General features: G+C 34.5%; 1 protein-coding gene across 2 annotated transcripts in view; it reads right to left on the bottom strand.

Annotated features, from left to right (window-relative positions):
* Window positions 1-21,010, bottom strand: part of LOC136036448 (glycine-rich protein GRP33) — a 46,502-nt gene extending 25,492 nt beyond the window's left edge. For both annotated transcript variants that reach the window (XR_010619732.1, XM_065718691.1), the window contains exons 1-6: window positions 20,877-21,010; window positions 10,670-10,803; window positions 8,235-8,371; window positions 4,930-5,046; window positions 2,812-2,979; window positions 564-739 (exon numbers count right to left, since the gene is read on the bottom strand). Coding sequence is in view for 1 of the 2 variants with exons in the window: in XM_065718691.1 (XP_065574763.1) it covers window positions 564-739; window positions 2,812-2,979; window positions 4,930-5,046; window positions 8,235-8,371; window positions 10,670-10,793 (722 nt within the window). In the remaining variant the exon portion in view is untranslated. The remainder of the gene's footprint in view (window positions 1-563; window positions 740-2,811; window positions 2,980-4,929; window positions 5,047-8,234; window positions 8,372-10,669; window positions 10,804-20,876) is intronic.
* Between the last annotated feature and the right edge of the window lie 3,925 nt (window positions 21,011-24,935).

The raw sequence follows: 24,935 nt of genomic DNA, 5'->3' as shown, positions 1-24,935 counted from the left end.
AACTGAATTTGCTTGGAATAACAGGCAAACGAGTGATCTAAGTCTAATAGACTTGCCTGCTTAGAGTCTCAGGCGGACTACCATGTTTTAGAATCGACAAGTACCCTGGACTCGCAGGTGAACGGGGAGACCCACCTGTCTTGGCGTTTTCTCCAATTAGCAATGGATTGATGGCGACTTGATTTTAATTCAAAATCAACGGACTCGAACTTAGCTAAATTCTGATTAAAAAACAGCAGTCACGAAAGGTGCTTTCGAAACTGTTGATTCTTATACAAAAATCTTGTAAAAATATAATTTAAACTAAAATTATAAAAAAATATAATTTCAATAATTCTTGTAAAAATATAAAGAAGGATAGAAAATAATACATTTAAAAGCAAGCAAAATTTATTGTATCCCAGCACCTCCTTAAGACTGAAGTGTCATTTTCACTTCATAAAAAGAAATGATTTTTATTTTGGAGTTTTTCAAAACTTAATCATTTAAGATCGAACTCGATATCACCTAACAATGAATACTTAAGACACCACGAGCATTTTAAAGAAACACGACAAACTTACTCCATGGTTTCGCTTGTGTTCATTCTTGCCTTTTCTAATAAGTCAAATGTCCTATCAGGTCCACTGAAACCACCTCGTCCTCTTCCACGACCACGGCCTTGTGGTCCCATTGGCCCTGGACCTCCCATCATACCTCCCATGCCCATCATTGGACCAGCGCCATGACCGGCCATCATCTAAAGGTAAAGGGAAAATGAAAAAAAATATTAATAATGATAAAAAATGAAAAAAATCGAATATGGATGATAATATAAAATAGGAATTACAACGATTAAAAATACATTACATAAAAATGGATTGGTATTTGTGACCATATGTCAAGTCACTTGCTTATTACTACCACAGAAATATGGAGTTTTTTGAAAAAAAACAACGTGGACTTCAAATATATTAGAACAGGTCAGCAAGAGCAAAAAAAATGTATGCTTCAAACAACTACTTAAAGAACCAAGGATACTAAGAACGAAATCTATGTTAAGTGGAAAATTAAACCACCATAATTAATCACATCAAGGGATATTTTTTCTTATTCAAAAGTAGTAGTTACTTTAATTCCTTTATTTTTGCATATTCCCACTAGTACTGTTTGGTTAGGCTTGTTTGTAAACAAGAAATGTTTCTGTTTGTTTCCTTTGACGCTTCCGTGCGGCTTCATCAATTCCGTTGCTTATGGCTTCATCAATAAGATAAAATACCTCCTCTTACAGATAGAAAATTCTGGGAATTTGCTTTTAGTATAACAATACTTTTGGTTAGTTTAAAAGATTCTATGGGTTGGCAAAATTTCTTAATTCTTTTTTTGTAAAAAATCAAAACTGCGTTCAATAGAGCCTAGAATCATGCTTGTTTAATAGATTATTGTAATTAATGACAATCAATAGCAACAACCTCTGTTGAAAGCAGGTTTTAACAAAGTGCAGTAGGCCATTTCACACCCTATCTTTCCCTGAAAAAGTGAGACTGGAAACTCGGGTCTTGAAAAAGCTAATACGTTTCTCTAGTTGGCAAATTAGGTTTTATAAATACAGATTACCAATTCAGTCTAATTTTACAAATTTGGTTTGCAGGGTAGGCTTTTTGTCTTAATCCAGAACAGAATCTGATTATTCAGATTTTTAGACATCTTTGGATGCCGAGATTTTTCCAGAAACTAGTTTGTTTTTTCAACATGTGACATATTCAAAAGAGGGGTTACTCTTTTTTCGAAAGTAATTGATTTTCCTTACCAGAAGTTTTATATTGATTTTACATGTTCATAAATATTCCAATTTTGAAAATTTGACGTTTTTTAGCATGAGAAATCTTGAAAATCTAGGATTGGACAACCAAGATCGAACATACATGAATGTTGTGCTATAACATATCTTTGAACACTAGCTAATTTACATTATAGAACCATTGTCCATATAGAACCATATTGATTTTACATGTTCATACATATTCCAATTTTGAAGATTTGATGTTTTTTTAGCATGAGAAATCTTGAAAATCTGGGATTGGACAACCAAGATCGAACATACATGAATGTTGTACTATAACATATCTTTGAACACTAGGTAATTTACATTATAGAACCATTGTCCATAGGACTGTGGGGTGATATCAACCCAGAAGGCAACCTTTGAGACATTTCTGAACAAAATGGCTGTCTAAAAATTTCAATCCAAAGCCATAGAAGTTTACAGGGTTGTAAGGGGCTAAAATGGGCATAGAAAGGGGGGTAACAGTCTTCCAGTTACTTTCGATGCTCAAAAAAGGTATTAGAATCTTTTGATTTAAAATCGAACGAATCATACCTTAAAGACAGCAAAAAATAACAACAAACAGCAGCATAGTTCTTTAGTAAAAGCCACGTACAAAAAATCAAGAGTGTGTCAACCCCCCCCCCATCTCTGCTTTCTGAACCACACGTCCCTTTGTTATCTGCTGATTTGCCGGAAGATGTGTCAAATATGTGCCCCTATACTATTTGAAATAGTATAGTACACCTTTGGTGTTACACAATTGGTGTAAATAGTACACCAATTTTTCATGCTGTTTTCCTTCGTAGTCCGCCCATCTGTAGAGCTAATACTATAATACTAACTGACTGAATTTTTCTTCAGAATTTTGGGTTCTTCAAAACAATTTGCAGTATAATCGTGAAATGTGTTATAGCCATTGTTAAAAATTATGGTTTATAACAAGATTTATAAAGGGAAAAAAGCCCTCAGAATCCACCTAATCAAGAAAAGGACAGGAAACTTACCATGTAGTTTGGATCCTCTTCTGGGGTGATATATTTCTTGATTTCAGTGAGAGCATAGGCCATACGGGCATGAGCCTCAGCAGGACTAGCAATAGAAATGATCTCAATGTGGAGCTGCTCGTTCAAGTGGGCATATTTGACGTCTCCTGAATTCCTCAATTCTTCTTCCTACAATTACAATCGGCAAATTAACGATGGTATGTTATCAAGTACAAAACCTTGAGGCATGATCGTACAAGGTAGGACATGCAGGTACACTTTAAAGAAGTTATACCTCCCCCTCCCCCAAAATCTTTTAACTTTCTCTCAGATTGAAACTGGAAATCCTCAACTAAATAAGAGACGACAAGAGTAAAAGATGAGTGCAATTGACCGTGAATTTAGAAAAACCCATTGTGGATTATCCTGACCAATCTTAGAAGGCATATATCTCCCTCGCTGTTTGTCACCCACTGAAATTCTTGAAATTCACCAACCTTCTGAGATTCACTAATCTTTCGTTGATTTTAAAATAAAATAATTTTGGAATATAGTTTTCTTTAATCAGGAGTAGTAAGAAAGACAGACATATTTCATTCTTGTTTGTAGTATTGATTTGAAAATTACTCGAAAACTTAACCCACAATTCTAACATTAAAACAGAAAACTACTGAAATTATAAAACAACACCACAAATCCAGATACAGGTAAAGTGTTGCTAGATTAAAATTTATTAATTTAAAATCTAAATAAATGACTAGAACCTCTAGCAAATTTGCGCTACAACAGATAAAAATGAGGCAAAAATAAACTTGCTAATAAATAAGAGGTAAATTAGGTCGGTTTAAATTCTTCATGAATTATTATTTTCAGGTATCCAAACTCAGTATCCAATTATTATTATTATTATTATATCCAAGCTCGTTATCAGGTGTCCAAAAGTTCCAAAGCTGCCAGTAGCAGAATTCCAAAAGCTGCCGACACTCAACAAAACAACTTGTGCTTTAACAGCTTTGTTTTGAGCAAAAAGTATTTTTATACGTATAATTTGCAGAAAAGTAACCAATTAAACTTAGTATAGCTTGCAGTTAGAAATATCAATAGTTTTCTGAAACACAATTAACAATGTAATCTAATTCAGTGGCAAGCCAGATACTAGCCATAATTATCACTCCATGATTTTGTATGTATCATTTCATAAAAAATACTGTATCACATTTACTCTAATACTGCTAGTAGAGTATAGTATTCAAAGTCTGAAGTATAGCTTACTGCTATATTTATGGCTGGAGTTGTACACTCCAATGCTAATGGTATTATAAAAATAATACATAACCTTCTGCAATCTTAATAATCATTTGTCACTAATACTACAACTATAAAAAGCGACATTTGATTTTCTTGGAGAACAATATTGATTGGAAGCCTTGGCAGTCACATGCATTATGGAGCTGTGATATTAGTTTTGCCTTGATCTAATCCCCGAAATTGAATTGCTGCTACACTGTAATGTGGCTGTCTTGCGCTACTAATCTTCCACGTTTCAGCTTTCCCATTACCTGCTTTAATTGTATTTACACCTTGATAGCGATAGCTACTAGTCCTTTAAAGATCGACGAATAAACAGTTTTGAGAGAATTTGGCTAGAAAGTGTTCCAATAAGAAAGTATGGTAGTAAACTTGGTAGTAGAGATCAATTTTATTCTTTATTTCTTTGAACAGTCAGAAAAGCATCCATTTAGAAGGACATCTATTGGCATATTTAAGACCTCTTGGAATAATTCTATAGTATTGTTGAAAATGAAATCTTTAGCAGTCAATTTTTGATGAGCTAACATAAGCATAATGCTTAACGAGTTGTTATACTTTCTTCTTAGAATACATCGTGTCCTTCACCCAGAAAAATGCTATTAGGCAACGTCTTCTGAGAACTGCGCTAATATCGCATGTCGCTCACTGGTTCACACGAAAGTATGCACTTAATACCCAGGCGCGTCCTGCAATCATGGTTGTATCCTGGGGGCTTATGAAAGGGCTTAAGCCCTCCCCCCACCCCCGAAATTTTTATCCGACCTGAATCCAGCTGAGTTACATGAGTGCAGCAAACACATTTATTTAATACTAATTCAAAACACTAACCTTGTTCCTATCTCTCATTGAGCCTCTTCCAAGGATTGAAATCTTAGTCATCGTTTCATCTTGAAGTTGTTTCATGGTGCTTCCACCAGGTCCAAGAAGTTTACCAAGGAAGTTGTACTGCAAAAAATAGTAATCATGTTTACTCGGCTTATATCGATGACATATAAAGTTGAGCAAAAGATTTTAAATTAAAATTTTCATTTGAGGATTCAAAATGCCAAGTGTGAGATTTACTCACATTAACAAAATAAAAAAAAAGAAATTTAGTCTAATAAAAGCGAACCGAATTATTTCAAGAGCCATCCTAGAAAACTGTCATACCAGAACCCACGCAAAAGCGTGAGCAAGAACTGATAACAGTACTTAATGTACATAGTTAATTAAGAATAGAGGATAAAGATTCTTTAAGTTTTTGTTGGTGCATCTCACTTTGAATCAACAGTCCAGTTGCCGTGTCATTTTTTTTTACAGGGATAAGTAAGTGGGATATCGTCCAACCATTCGGCACCGATAATCGATCCGCGAGTCCCGTATTGCCAAGCAGTTTCAATTCAGTGTTTCACCACAAGATTCCTTCCTCAATTATGCTTAATTAATTTACATAATATTGCTTGACTTGCTTGATTAATAAACTTACTGCCAAAAACGTTACAAATCTACAAAACGTGGCTAGCAAATTAGTCCTCACTAGGACTTTCGAGCCAATCTTCTTCTCACTAATTATAAGGTTCCTGGTCCTAGCTTCATTTCAGAAAGCTAGAACATACTAGTACCTGAAACAGGTACAAGCAATGGGAAATGAGTACAATAGTTTCAAGCTCACTTTCAGTAAAGAGCATCAAAGACTTTGTTATTCATACAGTCGCAACGAACATTGAAAGAAATTGTCTCTGTTGGAAAGTAGACTAGTTCAGTTTGAGCTACTTTCAGGTTCTTCCAGGATGGCAAACAATACTTCCAGGTAATTCAGCGGAATTTAGAACCAACCAAAAATCGTTTCAGACGATGACAATATTCTTCTCTATACCTGATAGAAGTCTGCATGGAATAAACAAACCGACCCATTCTTGAGATTCTGCAACTCTAAATCAAAATCCCTTAATTGCAAGCTGGGGAGAAAGAATTGCTTACTATCTTTCTCGATGTAGCATAAAATATTACATTCTCACGCCTACTGGCACAGGGGTGGAAAACGCGAAGTGATCCATCATGAGCCCCGCCATGAAATACCTTTGGGGATGGGTAAAGGGTATGGCACTAGATCCTTAAAATCCGGACCGGCGATGCTGATCTCCGTCTCAAGGCCCTTCAGCCAGGAAGTGCAATTGGGGGATAGGGGCCACCCATCCTGTGCTTTAGCACACCCTACCTATTTACCTTCCCCATATTTTTCCAGGTACCCATTTGGAACTGGGTCGACTTTGGCTGAGCTTACAGTCAGGCCACTGACCCCCATCCCAAACCAAATAATTGAATACACCAAGATTCGAACCCTCGCCTTCTCGGACAAAATCTAGCGCACCAATCCAATCAGCTAGGACAGCAAATACTTCGAGGGGTGGGTGTCAAATACTAGGAACTAGTTTTCTGCAATACCAAAGATAATATTTCTCTTTTTCTATTTATATAATCTAATTTAAAAACAAGTTTTTTTTTTACTGAAAGTAAGGGTCAACATTAAAACTTAAAAGGAAAAGAAATCATTCCGTATATAAAAGTGGCAGTCCCCTCCTCAACGCCCCACTACGCTTTTGCTCGATCACCGTGTACACAAAAGCTTTTTTGTGAGGTCACTGGCAGCTTATTAACAACTACTCTGGTGGCATGTTTTATGCACTACGTGTATGCATTTAACACAGCGTGACTACTGGAAAACAAGAATATTAACAGAGTAATAATTTAAGTCTTTAATTTGCGTTTTAATATTATATTTTACTACTTGAAGCTGTTTACAGACTGAAACCATGCAGTTTTGATTTGTGATATTACCACATTATGGCAGTGAATATTGTCAAAACTATCACCGCCCATTAAGGGAAAACTTTCGCCCAAAAGCTTAAAAAACTGCCATTTTCAAAGATTTCTTTTCTTTTGACTTGCTGAAAATGATATATTGTTAGGACAGTAGCCCTTTGTCAGTATTGCCACGTTGAATATCAAAAACAAATGAGCAAACTAATTGAGTTACATTTGACAATGCTTTCTATCAGCGGATTCAAACATTAACAGAATGTTGATCCACAAATAACTAAACCTTCAAAGAAAAGTTACACCTGTTTTAGCTAGTAAATCTTGCATTGAATAGCATCTTACTGTGTTATGACACAAAATGCTTTCTCTGGGCCTTTGAAATCTGTCAAATTTGAAAGGTTGAACAGTCATAGAAATTAAAGTAGCAGCTTTAGTTTTTGAAACACTAATTTCCAGAAAACGATTTATTCACTCTTTTGTTATTTTTTCAACTGAATAAATTGGTGAAAACGTTGCCATGGCCATTAGGTATAACACCAAGAAATCTTCTTGGAAATTCGTCTGTGGAATTAGAAACTCTAAATAAATCTATTTTTTGGTCAGTTTTTACTTTAATAATACATTTTTTTATAAATAAAGAAGAAAATAGCTACATAGTACATAGCTTAGACTTATTTTGTTCAAATCTAAAAAACGAGAAACAGGCAGCTTCATATTCCAAGATAGCGATTATTTCCAAAGCGGAGTCAAAACAGCAGGTCTCTCCATAAAGCTGTATATAAAATGAGAAAATGTAGTTTAAAACTCAAAAAATTATTTCCTTCAAGTGGAAAAAAAAACACCTTCCCATCTAAATTAGTTTTAATATATTTTCTGTATGAAGATCCAGCATCTTAATTTTTTCTGCAATTATTAATTCTCATGTATTTCTATATTACAACGTTTTGCCTTTTCACTTTCATTTTCCCTTATCTTCTTTACTACCATCTATTTTTTATAAAAACTCGTTTTTCTGGGATACTAATTAATTTCGTTTTATTAGCGACAAATCTTAGAGTGCAGGTATGAAGATTTCCTTCTCAGGTGATCTTTGCTTAAGAAACAGAAAATCAAAGCAAGAAATAATACACTTTTTTGACCATTTGTAAAGAAAAAAATGTGTTAAATTATATTGAAACAAATTTAAAAACGAATTTGTTGAATTTTTTTATACAAATAAATTGATCTGAACCATTAAGTTTTTTTCAAATATTTAATAATTTTATAAATGTGATTTTTTTTTTGTAATTTTTTTTTCCAATACACATTTAGCGGAAATAAACCATTGACCCTACCTTGGGGAATTGATCAACAGGCAAGCAACATCTTGAAACAAGTTTAACTTTGGTGTCATTGTAAAGATCCATAAATCCAGATCCATCTGTATTTGGCACGGTTTTCGGCCGACTTCCAGTTTTTATGTGCTTGATTTCTGAAAAAAAAATATGCCGTATTCATTTAAAACTAAATTATTTTGCATAGAGACAAAAAGCTATATTTAGAAACAATAAATAAATGTTGTCATCTCTAAAAAATGCTGTAATTTTGCATGTGCGAAAAAACAAGCTGGTAATTTGGAATTAATGACAGTTCCCAGACAGTTCATCTACTTCAAGTATTTTTTTTTTTTACTTAAAAATCAAAGTACTTGAAAGCTAAGTTTTTATTTAAATATTCACATTAACTATACTCTCATCATTCAGAAGTTGAGGCTTTCACCTATAATTATGTACTGTGCGTCAGTAGTACTTAATACATTTTATAATGATAACTTTTCCATACAAACATAATTCAAATAATACATTATATATATTTAAATGTAACTTCGACCAGAAAGATATTGTTTTGCAGTGTCACAAGGATATGCAGACAACTATTAGATGATGATGAGTTTCAATGAAGCTTGCAGGTAGAATTGACTTTTTTAATTAAAATCTCTAAATCTAGTTCTCAAAAATAAATTATCTGCATTGCTTCTGCAAACTAGATTCATTATTTCACTACAAAGAAATCTGCAAGTCTGTAACAAGGACCACTAGAAAATTACATGTTTTTTTCAATACAACTATTCCATAGATGTAAATTTCTTAATTTCAAATGTTATAATTCTGTTGTCAGACAAGAGCTAATTAGTTACAAAATAGTTACACAAGTAAAACAGACAAAAAACCACTGACTAAAATCTGAATTCTTTTGACAATCTAAGAACCCCTTTTATTAAAGGATAAATTCTGTGTTTACACTTTATTGATATAACATGTTAGTCTGGCCATTATGATGTAAACAAGAAAAGACAACTTTTGAAATAGATGATATGAGTTAAACACTAAAAAAGAACACCCTCAAATGCTTTTTACATGTTTACTTACCTTCCATTCCAAGGGTTGAGCCAGTACTCACCTGGGCCAGTCAAAGTAGAAGGATAAATTTTGTAGATACTAGTTTTCAATTCGTCAAAGGGGAGAGGACTCTCGTAACAATTAGAACATAGACCCCCCTCCCCTTCCCTCGCATATGAAGATGAGAAACAAAATAATTTCGAAATACATAACATCGTGAACACCGAACAAATGAAAGACGAATTATGTTAACTGATGATGGCTGCAAGAATCTTGACTATCCATCTTTATTAAAAAAAGGTAAAGCACACAATGCTTGCATACAGAGGTCAGAGACGATATCATAATGACTTAGGCCTTAGAATGCTGACTCATCTGTCAATTTGATGAATCCTCTAGGATAAGGGGGTATAGCAAGAAGTTATTCCCATAGAGGTCAAATACCAGAGTCTGCAACCACTACTTCTCTAATAGTGATTGCCTGTTGGAACAATCTTCCTGATATTGCAGTTATTGCTCCCTCTGTTGAAGACTTTTAAAACTGGTGTTGACAAGTTAGTCTATTAAACCATGGAAGATAAAGCGAGACAGAATTGAATCAATGACTCCCTATCATCACCCATAAATTCTACAGGATGGTTTCCTTATTTTGCTGGACAGTCAGATTTAAGGCTAAAGGGGTAAACAGATGACAAGCTGCTTAGAAACTTCAGAAACATATAATTGTCTGCTTCACTTTAGGCACTCCAAGCTGTGCTTTACTCTGAACAGATACAGCTGTACAAACTAAAGCACAGCCTGGAGAAACTACCTTTCCAGAATTATTTTCACCCTTCAATACTACAATAAGACACCATGCAAAATATCCAGGCCCATACCAGTAAATAGATAAGGGGCAAATTTTTGGAGTGCCCAAGCAGTTGCTGACTAGAACTTACTCCCAGAAATAGTTGTGAAATCTGAAAACTTAAAGTTTCAAATATAGCCTGGATTGATTTTGGAGAGAACATTTTTACACACATGACTCATAGACTAGGGTAAAGAAGACCCTTGCCCTCGGTCTAAATTGCAGGATTCAGATAGCCATTGACTTGAAACATGGCTTTGATGAACGAACTAACAGACACCTAGAGAGCACTGAAAAAGGGGCGTGTCCCTAATGGCACTGAGGATCCTGTATGTGCAAGTAAGTATTGACTGACAATACACAAAACGAATTTCTTTCAATGACCTTTGGAAAGTGTAAACATAACTAGTAAAAATATAAGAGCAGAAATCCATAGGAAGCCTTAGTCTATTCTAAATAGTTGGTCATGAGATTCGAAAGGATTTGAACCCATAGGGGGATTTTAAACTCAAGATTTGGATATAGAAATGTAATAGGTATTTACCTGCATCTATTGTTCCAAGTACTGCTTCAGATACTCCTGCTTGAGTTAGCATTTGACGAGCATCATCATAATCTTTCACCAAATCTCGGACATACACAGGCTCTTGCTCGGGTTTGGCAGCCATTTTTTTATACCTAGAAGAAAATATAGAGAAATGGGCTATGTACATTATGCAGCATATTCATTGTTAATATCAAGGGTGGACTGAGGAAGAAAAATCATGGGTTCTAAATGAAGAGCAATAGTTGTTTTTTTTTTTATCTAGAGTCGTGTATAGAACCAGCAACTTCTACTTATGAAACAAACAAAATACTTCAGTTTACAAAAAAGTGAAAAATAATTTATAGGGGAAAACAAAAAAGTAAAAGTTACTTGAACAATAGTTTACGTCACTAACAAGTTCTTGGCAATATTATATATTTTATAGATTCAATAAATTTTCAAAAGCTTTTTTCAACTAATAAACAATTTCCATAGTAGGAAAAATCATTTCTTAAAAAGTATAAATTCCAACATATTAAAACTATTGTTTCTTTAGCTTAAAGCTTAGCTATTATTCCTTAGCTTAAAACCATGAACTTGTATAATAGGAGAAGAATGGAGTTATGAAATGTTTCCTGGAAATTTCACATTGGTAACATTGCTTAAAATGAACAGGATAAAAACACATTTCTTGACAACAACAAGATGACAATAAAAATATGTCAACAAATCAATTAATGTCAATTATAGTCCCATAGCAAAGTGAGGGCTATTTGCACTCTACCCTTTACTTCTGTTGAATTTTTACGAAAAATTATCCACAACCTCCCCTCCAAAGAGAACTGACCATTGATGAATAAGGACCAACTTGGAATAAAAACAAAACTTCAAGGAATACATCTAAAACACAAATGAAGTCAAAGGAAGTTATCTGAAGCACAAACACTTGCTGAATCCTAATTTGTAAGATTTTGAAAAATTCGGAAAAATCCATCAATAACTCCAAGAAAAATCCAAGTACTCCTTAAAAAACTTCGGAAAATCATTCAAACTGTGTTTTTAAAACCTAAAGAACAGTAAACTTAAACAAAAATTTAAAAATATATATTTTTTAAATAAAAAATAAAGGAATAAGTATTTTTATCTAATACTTTCTACATTGTGAACAATCTTTAAACCATAGAAATAGGAATTTGAAGATAGTTTGCCATAAAAAACATCCAAAATTTAAAATTTTACTGATTTTCATCCTTAATATATGTAAAAGCTTCAACAGGCTTATTATGTCTGTAGAAGCAAACAAGCAATTCCTTGAACTATATATAGAATTTGTTGTTATTTGCTTTCTAGGCTATACACCAAAGGTGTCAATGAATGTTTTTCAGGGAGCAATTTTAGTACTAAAAGAAATTCAAAAATTGATTTCAGGAAAAAAACACCAATTATTTCCTATTATAAAAGTTAGCTACATGTCAATTTCTTTAATTTGCAAGGGAAGCTAAGACACTCTTTCCCACCCTTGGTGCAGAAAAGGAATATTTTTGATAATTTATTAGGAAAGGGTGCTTTATGCCTCTTACTCATATTTTTTTTAATCCATGCTTGATCATTGTCACTAGCCTATTTGATGAAATACCCAGTAATACTCAAAACATATATTATTATAATATTAGTAACACAGGGCTTGTCCAAAGGTCAGGACTAGGATCTAACCCTGGTGAAGGAGCAATATAGACCAAAGATGTGTACCAAGGTTATCAGAAGAGCACACTACATAATATCAGGAATGGACTATGAGATTAAGCTGAAGATCAAAATTGAAACTTTCAGAGTGTGTTTGGGGAGGGCAAGGAAACTTTAAATGTTACATTTATGGAAAAGAATACTTTTGGAACACTGAAGTCTCTTATTCAATGAATCATCCAAAACAATGTCCTAATAGCAGCAAATGTAATTTAAGATAGCCTACAGGCAAAGGGCCAAATATGTTTTCTTCAAAACTTGAAACACAAATATTCAATCTATTGGGTCAAGATAAGCCCTTACCAAAGAAAAGGGTTTAAAAAAATGTCTCAAATCTTCTGAAATAGTGGGTTAAGATCAGTATACTCCATATTCAAAGGTGGCTTCAGTATAGGAATCAAGAGCCCCATAGAAGGTTGTATAATTTAATCAGTAATCCCCCTTCTCATCCATCTAAAATTCTACAGTAGAATCATTAAAAATGCATTGCGTTTAATACTTGCCGAGGGAAAATTTTAAATATTAAAAATATATCCAAAATTTTTTTTGACATTTTAACTTTCTAAGCTGAAAAAAAAAACTTCCAAAAAAAGAAGTGTAATGAAGAAAATTTGAGAACCTTATTACAACCCAACCAGAGTCATGTAATAATTGACTCGATAATGTCTTTTATGAAGATAATAGAAGATATTTACCTAGATAACTAAGGGGAGGGAAGGAAATATGTTAGGAAAACTATTATTACTTCATAATATGCAGAATGATCATATATAACACATATTGCATGCAGTCTTGCTATACTTTACACCAGTGGTTCTCAACCTTTTTTTACCCATGGACCCTTTTTTCCTTCTTTTTTATCTTGGTGGACCCCTTCATAGCTATTGGACATAAGAACAATTTTCTATTCTTCACTAATATAAATTTTAAGGCTTAATTATCAAAGAAATAGTATACAATTAAGCTTTATTTTTAAATGAAAACTAATTTAATACAAATAAAATATTCTACTATAATAATAATTATTATTATTACTATTATTGTGATAATAACTATGTTTCTTCCATGGGCAAGCAACACAAGCTCATGGAGATTAGAGCTCTTCAGGCAGTTTCACCCCAACATCATGTAAACTGGATAAAAGGAGCTGAAATTCAGTGTGTGATTAAATAAAAAGGAAAAGGCATGTTTATTCAATGAGATCCCTGTGGTTGATTCTTCTCGGCGAGTTTATTTATATTTGGTTCTATTGATGTTAATGATAGTCAAAGATCACCCCTTTTCATGTCAAGTCTATTGCAATCTTTTGATAACATTTGAGAAACACAACTAAATGCCGCTTCAACAAGATAAGATGTAGAAAAAGCAATAATGTAGAACTGCACTTTATCCCAGAGCAAAGGGTACTTTGCAACAACATCATTTGTTTTCCATATATTGTACCTTTCATCTTTGAATTTGCATGCATTATTTCATCACTTTGTGATGACAAGGAAACTGTTCACATGCACAATGCCTGATATTATTCTTATACTGCTGTAATTTCCTTAGAATAGCAGCAATAGCACTTTTACTAGATATCAGACCAGAATTGTTTTCTTGGAGCTGTTTATCAAGTGAATTAAATTTTTTGAATATATCTGATAAGTAAAACACATCACATTAATTTGCAAGCAGTTTTGCTCCAACTCTTGTGTCAGCAAGAAAGGAAACAATAGAATCCCAAAGTGCAATTAAATGCCTAAAACAATTCCCCTTTGATAGCTATCTCACCTCTGTATGTGATACAAGCTACCCAAACTTTTTTCCATTTTGCTTACAGAATTCACAAAAAAAAAGGTTGAGAGAATTTGAATTAATATGGTTAACTACTTTTATTACAACAGTAAGGGCATCATGCAGATGTGCACTCATTTTCTTTGCAACTAAGTGTTGACAGTATATCACACAGTGAACACAATATAAAGTGAACAGTAAATTACAGTAGAAATTGAATTTTTAAAAATAAAGAGCGTTCTGAGTTGGTTTTCTTCATGGACCCCAAAATATCATTGTGAACCCCCAATTTGTTGTGTTTTGCTTGTGGACCCCCAAAAATATTACATGGACCTCTAGGGTCCATGTAGACCCTGGTTGAGAACCACTGCTTTACACCAACATCATAACTCCCCAAGAGGTAGAGACACTTCAAAAGTTTCAGCTTTAAATTAACACTAAACACTACTAGATGGTAATGTTTACTTTTAACATGAATATCAGCATTTCCATACACCCTAATATCTTGTATTGATCCTGCCAGTCTTTGATTTACTATAACATAATCAATAAGGTTTGCTGTCTTACCACCATTTGAATACATGTTAATTTATGGACCATTTGATGACCAAACACCATATTGGCTTTAATTAAATTGTTACCAACAAAATTCCAAGTCTGTAGCCATTCCTATTTTCTTTTCCTACACCAAATATACCTTGGCTAGGATACCATCAATCCCTATTGCTAGCAAACTGAGCCTTAAAATCTCCAAGTAAAAATATCATATTTCTACCTGGGATCCTGTCTATTTGCTCCTGTAACTGTTAGTAAAATTCATCTGAGTCACTAGTATCTCTATCAGGCAGTTCTACAGGGATCAATACCTTCCCAGCCTAAACAAGACTTAGCACCTTCCTTACTCAACATGAGCCCTACTCCCTGTCTATGTACCCAATCCTTCATGCCTGAGTAAACAAATTCTATATCATGTAACTTATTAATACAAAGGCAGTTCCTGGTCTTCTTCCTCTGGCGTCTCAGGATTCTTGTACAAGGGGACATAATTTGAAGTTATCCAGGCATTTCTCCTCAAAGCTGCAATGCGCCCATTTTTTTACCAACCGTGTTGCCAACCTCTGGAACAAATTACTGCCAGATACCATTGCTGCCCAAACCACAGACAGCTTTAAGAACCATCTTGATAATGAATGGTCAAAAAAGAATGGAAGTATAACTGGGAAGCACTCGAATCAGAATCAGCAACATCAAACCACTAGTCAAGTGTATGTATTCAACTATGTGTCATGTGTTATCAACTCTGAAGTTTCTACAAGGAAAAATCCTTGTATTGCTCCAAGCTGCAATTTAAGGTAATGTAATCTCATGCTTCCTATCCCTGGGATGAGTTTCTGAAACTCCTAATAAGTCCAGTTCAAATCATCTGAATATCAATCAAATGTTGATATTTATTATATGATACTATAATATGGTAAGCATCAAGCTTGTCCACACTAAACATAACAAAAAAAAGTTGTGACAATGCTGACAACATAATACACACATACAAATTTATGAAAAATAGCACACTATGAAAACATACAGATCACAAAAAAAACTAAAACAAAAAATATCCTCATGATGGATTGTGACAAGACCTAGTATGGAAATCCAGAGGCCAAACTACTTTTGTTTTCATTCAAAAAAGTGGTAAGCTATAATTTCGTCACAACAAATACAAAAAAAAACACTGAAAAATAATACTTTAGAGAATTTAAAAATGATATAATGGTTTGTCTCCTAGTTTTGTTTTGAATGTTTATATTATCTATTAGAAATGTTTCAGCTGGAAGGTCATTCCATGGCCTCATGCCTTTGATTATAATGTGTCAATAATCTCTGCCCTATCCCTTTGGAATTAAAGACATTGTTATCCTAGCCTGTGCAGTCTATTTTCCAACAGCAAATCTTTCAAATATAGTACAGGCTTAGTTGCTCTTTGCTGTTTTTTTACCCTTGCTCTCTCTCTTTTTTATTCAATGGATACCATACTGACAAACAATATTCAAGTATAGGTCAAACTGTTGATTTATAAACAGCAGTGAATGAATGGAGGTTAAACCCATGAAAAGTGCATTTGAGACATAATAGCTGATAGTTCACCTCATGATTTACTTCAGAAACATGCCTGTCAAACCTAGAACTAGAACCAAAATGAACACCAAGGTCACAGACATTTTCAACAGGTGAAATTGAATGCCCAGCAAGATAATAGTAACTTTGAGCTACTTTTCAAAAGTAATGGACAACACTACACTTATTTCATTGACAAACATGGAGTTGACAGTGCACCAATCATGCACTGCATCCAAGTCCTTTTGAAGCACTGAAACTTCATTTGACTTTATCAAGGAGTGGTAAAGCTTTGTCATCTGCAAAAATTTTAACCAAGGAATGGCAGATAAGAGGCAAGTCATTGATGAAAAGGTAGAAAAGTACCAGACCAAGACAACTACCCTGTGGAACACTACTTAAAACCATCTCAGCCTGTTAGATAATCACCAATCCAATTCAATGTTTGTGCACCAAAGTGATTATACCTCATGCTTTTGAAGTGAAAGTAGAATAGATATTTTATTAAATGCCATTTGATTGTATTGCATGAATGTTTTTTTTTATGGAAACCATGTTGAAATGGATGCCAAAGAAAATTTGATTCAGAAAAATTTTGCATTCTCTTGAGAATTGGTTTTTCCATAATTCTGGAAAAAATTAATGTGTGTGACTTTAGTCTATGATTTTTCAATTGTGTTTTTGTGCCACTTTTATACAGGGGTTTGATTATTGCTTTTTCCATGCCAAAAGGCAAGTAACAGACACAGATTCTACAAATGTGTCAATGGTTCAGTGAGTACTATAGTCATTATTTGACATCATAACATTCCTAGTTCTAATTTTCATGTTCTTTAAATCATTGAAATTATTTTGGCCTCAGAAAAAGCAATGATCCCAGATACCAATGCAGGATAGGGATCAACATGTCTAAACCAAAGTGCTTAAGCTGGCTTAGAATCAGAGAAGAAGAAGTCCCTGGGACCTCCAGTGTGAATGGAGGCTTTGTGCAGTCCTGGACAGATCTAGGTCAAACTAGACCTACGTTGCCTGGGCAACGTGAAGTGTTGTGGCAACCTTTGTTCGGCTTTGCCGATTAAAGTGTTGCAAGAGCAACACTTGGGTTTTGTTTCTTTGCTATCGGTTAAATGCTGAAGTTGTCAAAACTATCAAAGCTTTCAAAACGGCATATTCAAAGAAGAACACAATCAGTAATCACATGATCAAATTCTTCAGCGTTGAAAAAACAACAGCAAAAGAATATCAGAAAAAGGGACTAAATTGAGTTTGCAGCCAGTTGAACTTTATCCTTTTCAATCGTAGACATCATGACGGATGGAAACTTGGAACATTATCTTATATAATCTAGTTGGTATTATAAAGCTATCCGTAACTTTTCAGGATCAAATACCATAGATGTGCACCAATTTGCACAAATTTGTAGCCCCTCATGAACCTCCTCTAGCAACCCATTCTTGTTTACAAGTCCCTCTTCCGTGAGAGACAAAGAATAACACAATCAGTAATCAGATGATCAAAGGCTATTCCTCAGGGTTGAAAAAAAAAATATTGGAAGAAGGGACTAAATTGACTTTGCAGCCAGTTGAACTTTATCCTTTGCACACCATAGGCTCTGGCTCGAGGACAAGCAAAAACCATCCTTTTTGGCCCCAGGCAAGAGTCGTACAGAGCTTTCCAAAATATAATGTCATATTCATCAATCCGGCCCGAGGTCCACACTAACAGCCGATTATTACTTACTAGGCCCCTAAATGTCACTTTGCAGCCGGTTGAACTTTATCCTTTTCAATCGTAGACATCGTGACGGATGGAAACTTGGAACATTATCTTATGTAATCTAGTTGGTATTATAAAGCTATCTGTAACTTTTCAGGATCAAAATACCATCAGGGACGCATAAATTTCCTGTAATGACTCGCCATCCAGAATCGCTTATTATTGGATGGCAAGTCATTACAGGAAATTTATGGGTCCCTGATTCCATAGATGTGTACCAATTTGCACAAATTTGTAGCCCCTCGTGAGCCTCCTCTAGCAACCGATTCTTACATACAAGTCCCTCTCCCGGGATATACATCCAAGTTCACCGGAAACAAATAATGGGTACACCAACTAGCAAAAGTTCCAAACCCCTTGTCGCTGAAGTCATTGTAGCCTAACAGCCAATTATTACTTACAACTCCCCTACATGTCTTATAATCAGGAACCAAGTTGTTCTTACCATCAATTACACCAGAAACAGATAATAGGTACACCAATCAGCAAAAGTTGCAAACCCCTCATTGCCAAAGATGATTATAAGCTAATAATCGACTGTTGCTTGGAAGCCCCCTACATATCTCACAATTGGTATCGGCCTATTTTTGGTTCAAGTGTGTACCTTACCACTGAAGTTGTCAACCCCATGAAACTTTCAAACTGGTGTATGTCATGAAGAAATTTTTGTAACAAAAAATGGATGACATATACTTTGATCAGCTCATCAAGGTCTATTGATTGTCATTGAAAAAAAAATTCTATCTGTCTTAGTTCAAAAGTTGACTTTTTTGCTGGAGGCCAACTTTCTAACACCACCACTTAGAAAGGAGCAAAGGATAAGCTCTAATTTCTTTAGCAATGAGAGAACTTTTAAAGTTTAAGAGGTATATCTGATACCATTTCTCTATTGCAATCCCAAGTAGAAAAAAAAGAATGGTAAAGTCAGCTGAAATCACGAACAGAAATGGCTAGAAACAATAGATGGCAGCACTTTCGGACCCACGGGAAAATTGCACTTTTTTGTTTCTGTAAATTTTTCTATTTATCACTCAAAGAAGATATATTGGCTGTGGGGCCGGGGAACTACCGCATATATTTAACGCTTATAGATTTTAGTCCATCTTCAATTTGAAACTGGTGCCTGCCTGCTTGCCTGCTAGAACGGAGCTTTCTACTCGAAAGCAGAAACATGGTTTGATGAAATGAAAGCTTGGCTGCACAACTTCAGATACTCCTCTCTGACATAGGCTATATAACTCCACTTCACTTCGCACACCATAGGCTCTGGCTCGAGGACAAGCAAAAACCATCCTTTTTGGCCCTAGGCAAGAGTTCTATGGAGCTTTCCAAAATGTAATGTCATATTCATCAATCCGGCCTGAGGTCCACACTTTCCATAAAAACCACACAGGTTAGACCCTTACCAGTTTCCAGGAATAAGCTGAGATCAGCAGCATAGGAAAAAAAAAACAAAAAAAAACAGGACAAAACCAAAGTGTTGCTCTTGCAACACAAATATGGTTCTCAGCACTTAGCAATGCTCTTCTATTGACAAGAGTCAAAATCCTGCAGTTTTAAGTCAATTACCTCTGACTCACTATATTCATATCTAAAAAAATTGTGCTATTCCAGAGAGGCAGGCCATAATAGATAAATTGGATAGGAAGAGGATTTTCAGCCCAAAAGCTCTCATCAAAACAGACAAAGACCAGAAGAATTATCCATTAATCAAAATCCTGTGCAAATGATGTTGTTTACTAGGTTATAATTTCCTCAAGGGGGAATAATTGTCAAATAGGAACAGTCAACCACAAGGTTGAATCTACACCCCCCCTCCCTACCTCCTACTAGTCCCATATACAGACCTAATATATAGGTTTTTGTACATAGGCTTCAACAAAAAAAATCTTAACTCAGTGTAGGCTATAATACACAGTAGCCAATTTTTCTATTGTTCACATGATCATGTTTACTTTTATTGCTATCCACATTTATAAATGATTGGTTTTAACACATCAAAGAGCCTATTCACAAAATAAAACAGTATCAACAGATGCTGTTTAGGGGGAAATAGTGGGGCTTATCTGTGAGCAAGACAATTAATCAATGATGTTTAGAAAGAATGTTAATACAAAAGCAAGAAGGGTAATTATGGGAACCAATCTATGGTATGAATCAAGGTTTGAAATAAATACTGGAATCAACCTGGGTGTTTATCTAGTCTATAGCCTAGCCTATGTCCAAAATTGATGCAAAACATATTTCCTAATGTTTCTCTCAGAAGAGCCCTAAAACTTGCTAATTAAGAAACTGTTTCCTTAAAAGTGCCAAAACTGGTTAGTCTATCATAGTATTCAGAGCCTAGGCTAACTTATTTCTATTAGGTCTAGACAGAATTTTATGGCAATAACTAGGGTGCAATAGGCTATGTATGGCATAAAAATTCAGGAAATAGGTTAACAGAAATAATACACTAAATGAAACCTAAAAAAAGATAGGTGTAGGGTTATATCAGGGGCCTGTGTCAGAAATTCAAACATGGTAATTTAAGGCATAGGCTATAATAAACAATACATTGTTGACTTCATCTAGGCTACTAATCTTATTTGCTAGGCTAACCAAATGATTAGTGTCAAGTTGACTTTTGAACTCAACCAAGAGACTAGCAGGAAACTAAAAAGCCCAGCACAAAAATAGCCTGGGCCTATAATTGTCATAAACATTGCTTTTGACCCAAAAGAGAACTTATAAAGATGTATGCACATTAGCCCTATCTAATAAAAGGAAATATCATTTCAAAGTGGTTCAATAACAAGCAAATTTATAAAAAATTTACCTTAATTATCAAATACAACCACACTTGTAGCGAACACCAACGGAAGTGAAAAATGGCGGAGAATATTTCAATGAATATGAAGAAACGATTCAATAAATCAATAAAGCTAGGGACACAGATTAAAACAGCTAGCCCGCTTCGATTTCTTCAAGCCAACGGCTGCAACTTAAAACAAAGAAGTCATTACTAAAAATAAGAACTACCACCCTTTATAACTTTCTAAATGCCAAAGTGTCATTTAGCACTGAAAACGATTTGCAATTTATAGCAAAAATATAGCAGCAAAATCAAATCACAAGGCTAATCAAGGTTTAAAAGAAAAGCCACCTCGAATAAAAGCAAGACCATCCCTGCTCCCATCAAGCCTTCCAAAAGGCTTTAGTGTTGTTTGAACTTTACTCAGGGCCTTGATTATATTTGTCAAAACATCAACAACAGGACAGAAAATTACGATTATATTCGGGATTACAGGAAATATAAAAAGTATATTTTTGAATAATTGCAGTTCTGACTGTCAATTTAATCTTACTATTTTAAAAGGACTATTTATCAAAACTTTTCCTTTCATTCCATTTTATAAGAAAAGTAGAAAAACATCGTGCCAAAATAAAAAAAAATTACGTTACCATTGGCAGTAATGAAGAAAAAAGTTTTGTTTGTTAAAGCCTTTTTTGAATTAAAGAATCAATTAATCATTTAACAATTGCTTTTCTATATATTTGAAATGAATGCGTTAAAAGGGAAGAAAGTATCAATAAAAATTTTTTTGCACATCAAACTAATGAAGTTACACTGATTGTTTAAAATATAATGACAAACTACTGGAGTGACAAAAAGTTGCAGTGCCTATTTTCTGGACATTCAACTGGAAATAAAGACTTTTTTCTTCATACAAGTGGTAAGCAGCAGTTATAGATAACTATCCATATAGCCAGTCAGATTAAAAACATAAAGAGGAAAAAACATTGCGCTGTATATTCTCTTACGAGGATCCAAGGGAAAATATTTCTCCCGATCACCCAAATGTAAAATTTTAACATTATGTCGAGGTTATCAAAATAATGTATCAGTCATACTTTAAGACTTGCTCGAGGGATTGATTTCAAACTTCTAAGACAAGATAAGATTTTATTTATCCTGAAATACACATAAAATATACATTTTACTATTCCCCTAAAGTCTCTTTGGCCTGTAAAGAAGGAGTGTTGATGGGCCAGTTGGTATGAAATTTTTACTTGAGGGAGGGGGTGGAGGTAGTCCAAGAGACGCTGCTTCAATCCAGGTTATAAAACTAGTCCTACAATGACAACCTCCCATGCGTTGTTGCAGCAACTTGGATCCAGGGATCACATCTAGGGAGCAACACTTGCAATTGTATATCACTGGTAAAAAATGGGTATGCTCCTGCATCAGGTTAATAAATGCATCATGATTGTTTTAAGTTATTATTTGTAAGGTTGACATGTAAAGAGTGACGTTCTGAAATAAGTTTCGTTTGTACAAATCGTCAAACTTGATATCAGCATTTTTTATGTTTAACCTATATTATTAATGTAATATTTACTTTGACTATACGATTTTGTACTATTTACTGTTAACGGTTCATTGTGCAAGCTTAAAACTAAAACTTAAAACGAACAGAATTTATTAGCCTACGTGAGGAGGGTTTCCCCCTCCTCAACACCTCGATCTTTGCATTCAAGTTTGACCTTTTGTTCCAATTAAATAAGAAAAAACAAATTTTTTAACTGCAAGTAAAGAGCGACATTAAAACTTAAAACGAAAAGAAATCATTTCGTATATGAAAGAGGCTGTTCTCTCCTCAACACCTCGCTCTTTACGCTAAAGTTTTTACTGTTTTGAAAAGTTGAGTTGAGAGGAAGAGTCAAACTTTAGCGTAAAGAGCAGGGCGTTGAGGAGGGAACAGCCCCTTTCATATATGGAATAATTTCTGTTCGTTTTAAGTTTTAATGTCGCCTCTTACTTGCAATTAAAAAAACTTGTTTTTTTATTTAATTTCTGAGCGTTTTTGAATTAATGCATGTTTTGATTTCGGCTCATCGCATATGAATAATTAAAACAAAATTCATGTATTAACTTTTTTTTTGCTAGGTGGCTTTCTCATAGTTTCGTTCAGACGATTTTGATAAGAAAAAAGGGGTGGGGGAGGAGGCGTAGTTGCCCTCCAATTTCTGGTTACTTAAAAAGGCAACTATAACTCTTTTCTTTTACGAATGTTTTATTAGTAATAAATATACGTAACTTACGATTTAACTTACTTAACGAACTTCTATATTTTTACATTCTTATTACGTATATGAGGGGTTCACCCCCTCCTTAATGCCTCGCTCTTACTAAAGCTTGGATTTTGTCCCAAATCTTTAAGAATGACCCCTGAATCCCAAAGGCCGTAGAATAAATAGTTGAAGATACTAAAAACACTTTAGCGTAAAGAGCGAGGTATTGTGGAGAAAATGAACCCCATTATATACGCAATAATTTTTGTTCGTCTTAGGTTTTAATGCTGCACCTTACTTCCAGCTGAAAAAACTTTTTCGTCATTTATTTTCTCATTATTTTTTTTTTAAATAATACTAGAAAATTCTTAGGCCACTTCATGGAAATTCTCTTCCCTCATGATAAATTCCTCCATTGAGAGATACTACCACGTAAGCCCCTATCCGTACAACCCCTTCCCCTTAACACGAAAAAGTCCCCCTGAAAACGTCTGTACACTTTTCAATAACCATTACTATATGTAAACAATGGTCAAAGTTTGTAACTTACAACCCCTTCCCCGAGGACTCTGGGAGATTAAGTTGTCCCCAAAGACATAGTTATTAGGTTTTTCGACTATGCTGGACAAAATGGCTATATTAAAATTTTGATTCGGTGACTTTGGGAAAATGAGCATGGGAGGGGGCCTAGATGCCCTCCAATTTTTTCGTCACTTAAAAAGGGAAATATAACTTTTAACTTCCGTTAGAATGAGCCCTCTCGCAACATTCTAGGACCACTGGGTCGATACGATTACCCCTGGAAAAAAAAATATAAACATGCATCCGTGATCTGTCTTGTGGCAAAAAATACAAATTCCACATTTTTGTAGACAGGAGCTTGAAACTTGTAAACACTGGTCAAAGTACGTAACTTGCTGCCCCTCCCACGGGGAGTGTGGGGGAGTAAGTCGTCCTCAAAGACATAGTTATTAGGTTTGTCGACTAAGCTGACTAAAATGGCTCTCAGAATTTTGATCCGATGACTTTGGGAAAAAATGAGCGTGGGAGGGGGCCTAGGTGCCCTCCAATTTTTTCGTCACTTAAAAAGGACACCAGAACTTTTAATCTCCATTAGAATGAGCCCACTCGCGACATTCTAGGACCACTGGGTCGATACGATCACCCCTGGAGAAAAAAAAAAAAAAAAAAAACACGCATCCATGATCTGTCTTCTGGCAAAAAATACAAATTCCACATTTTTGTAGATAGGAGCTTGAAACTTATGAAACAGGGTTCTCTGATACGCTGAATCTGATGGTGTGATATTCGTTAAGATTTCATGACTTTTATGGGGTATTTCCCCCTATTTTCTACAATAAGGTAAATTTTCTCAGGCTCGTAACTTTTGATTGGTAAGACTAAACTTGATGAAACTTATATATTTAAAGTCAGCATTAAAATGTGAGTCTTAAAAACATCACAATTTTTAAATAACCGATAGAAAAATCTTGGGAAATCGGTGTTTCCATTATGAATAGACCTAAGAGGGGTCCAGGGCAGGGGGGGGGAACCAGTTTTCAATTTGATCTCCCTAGTACTTGAAGTATTTTACGGTGTTCGGTCGCACTAAAAGAAAATTGTTTTAATTCAATGAATTTCTGATTAATTTAAACTTTGCTATCTCGTTGTCATGGAAACGGTGTCGTTTAGTTTAGCCAGTCAAAGTGTTTGAACGCTATTGCCTCCTTTACAGTTATTAACAATTATTTGTTTTTTGGGCTGAAACGAGTCGAAAAATATATAATTTATTTAACAATGCCTGCTGGTTCATCAGGCACAG

The sequence above is a fragment of the Artemia franciscana genome, chromosome 2, assembly GCF_032884065.1.
Source record: "Artemia franciscana chromosome 2, ASM3288406v1, whole genome shotgun sequence".
Taxonomy (NCBI): domain Eukaryota; kingdom Metazoa; phylum Arthropoda; class Branchiopoda; order Anostraca; family Artemiidae; genus Artemia; species Artemia franciscana.
The sequence above is the reverse complement of the archived record's forward strand: the minus strand, read 5'-3'. Positions and strand labels throughout refer to the sequence as shown.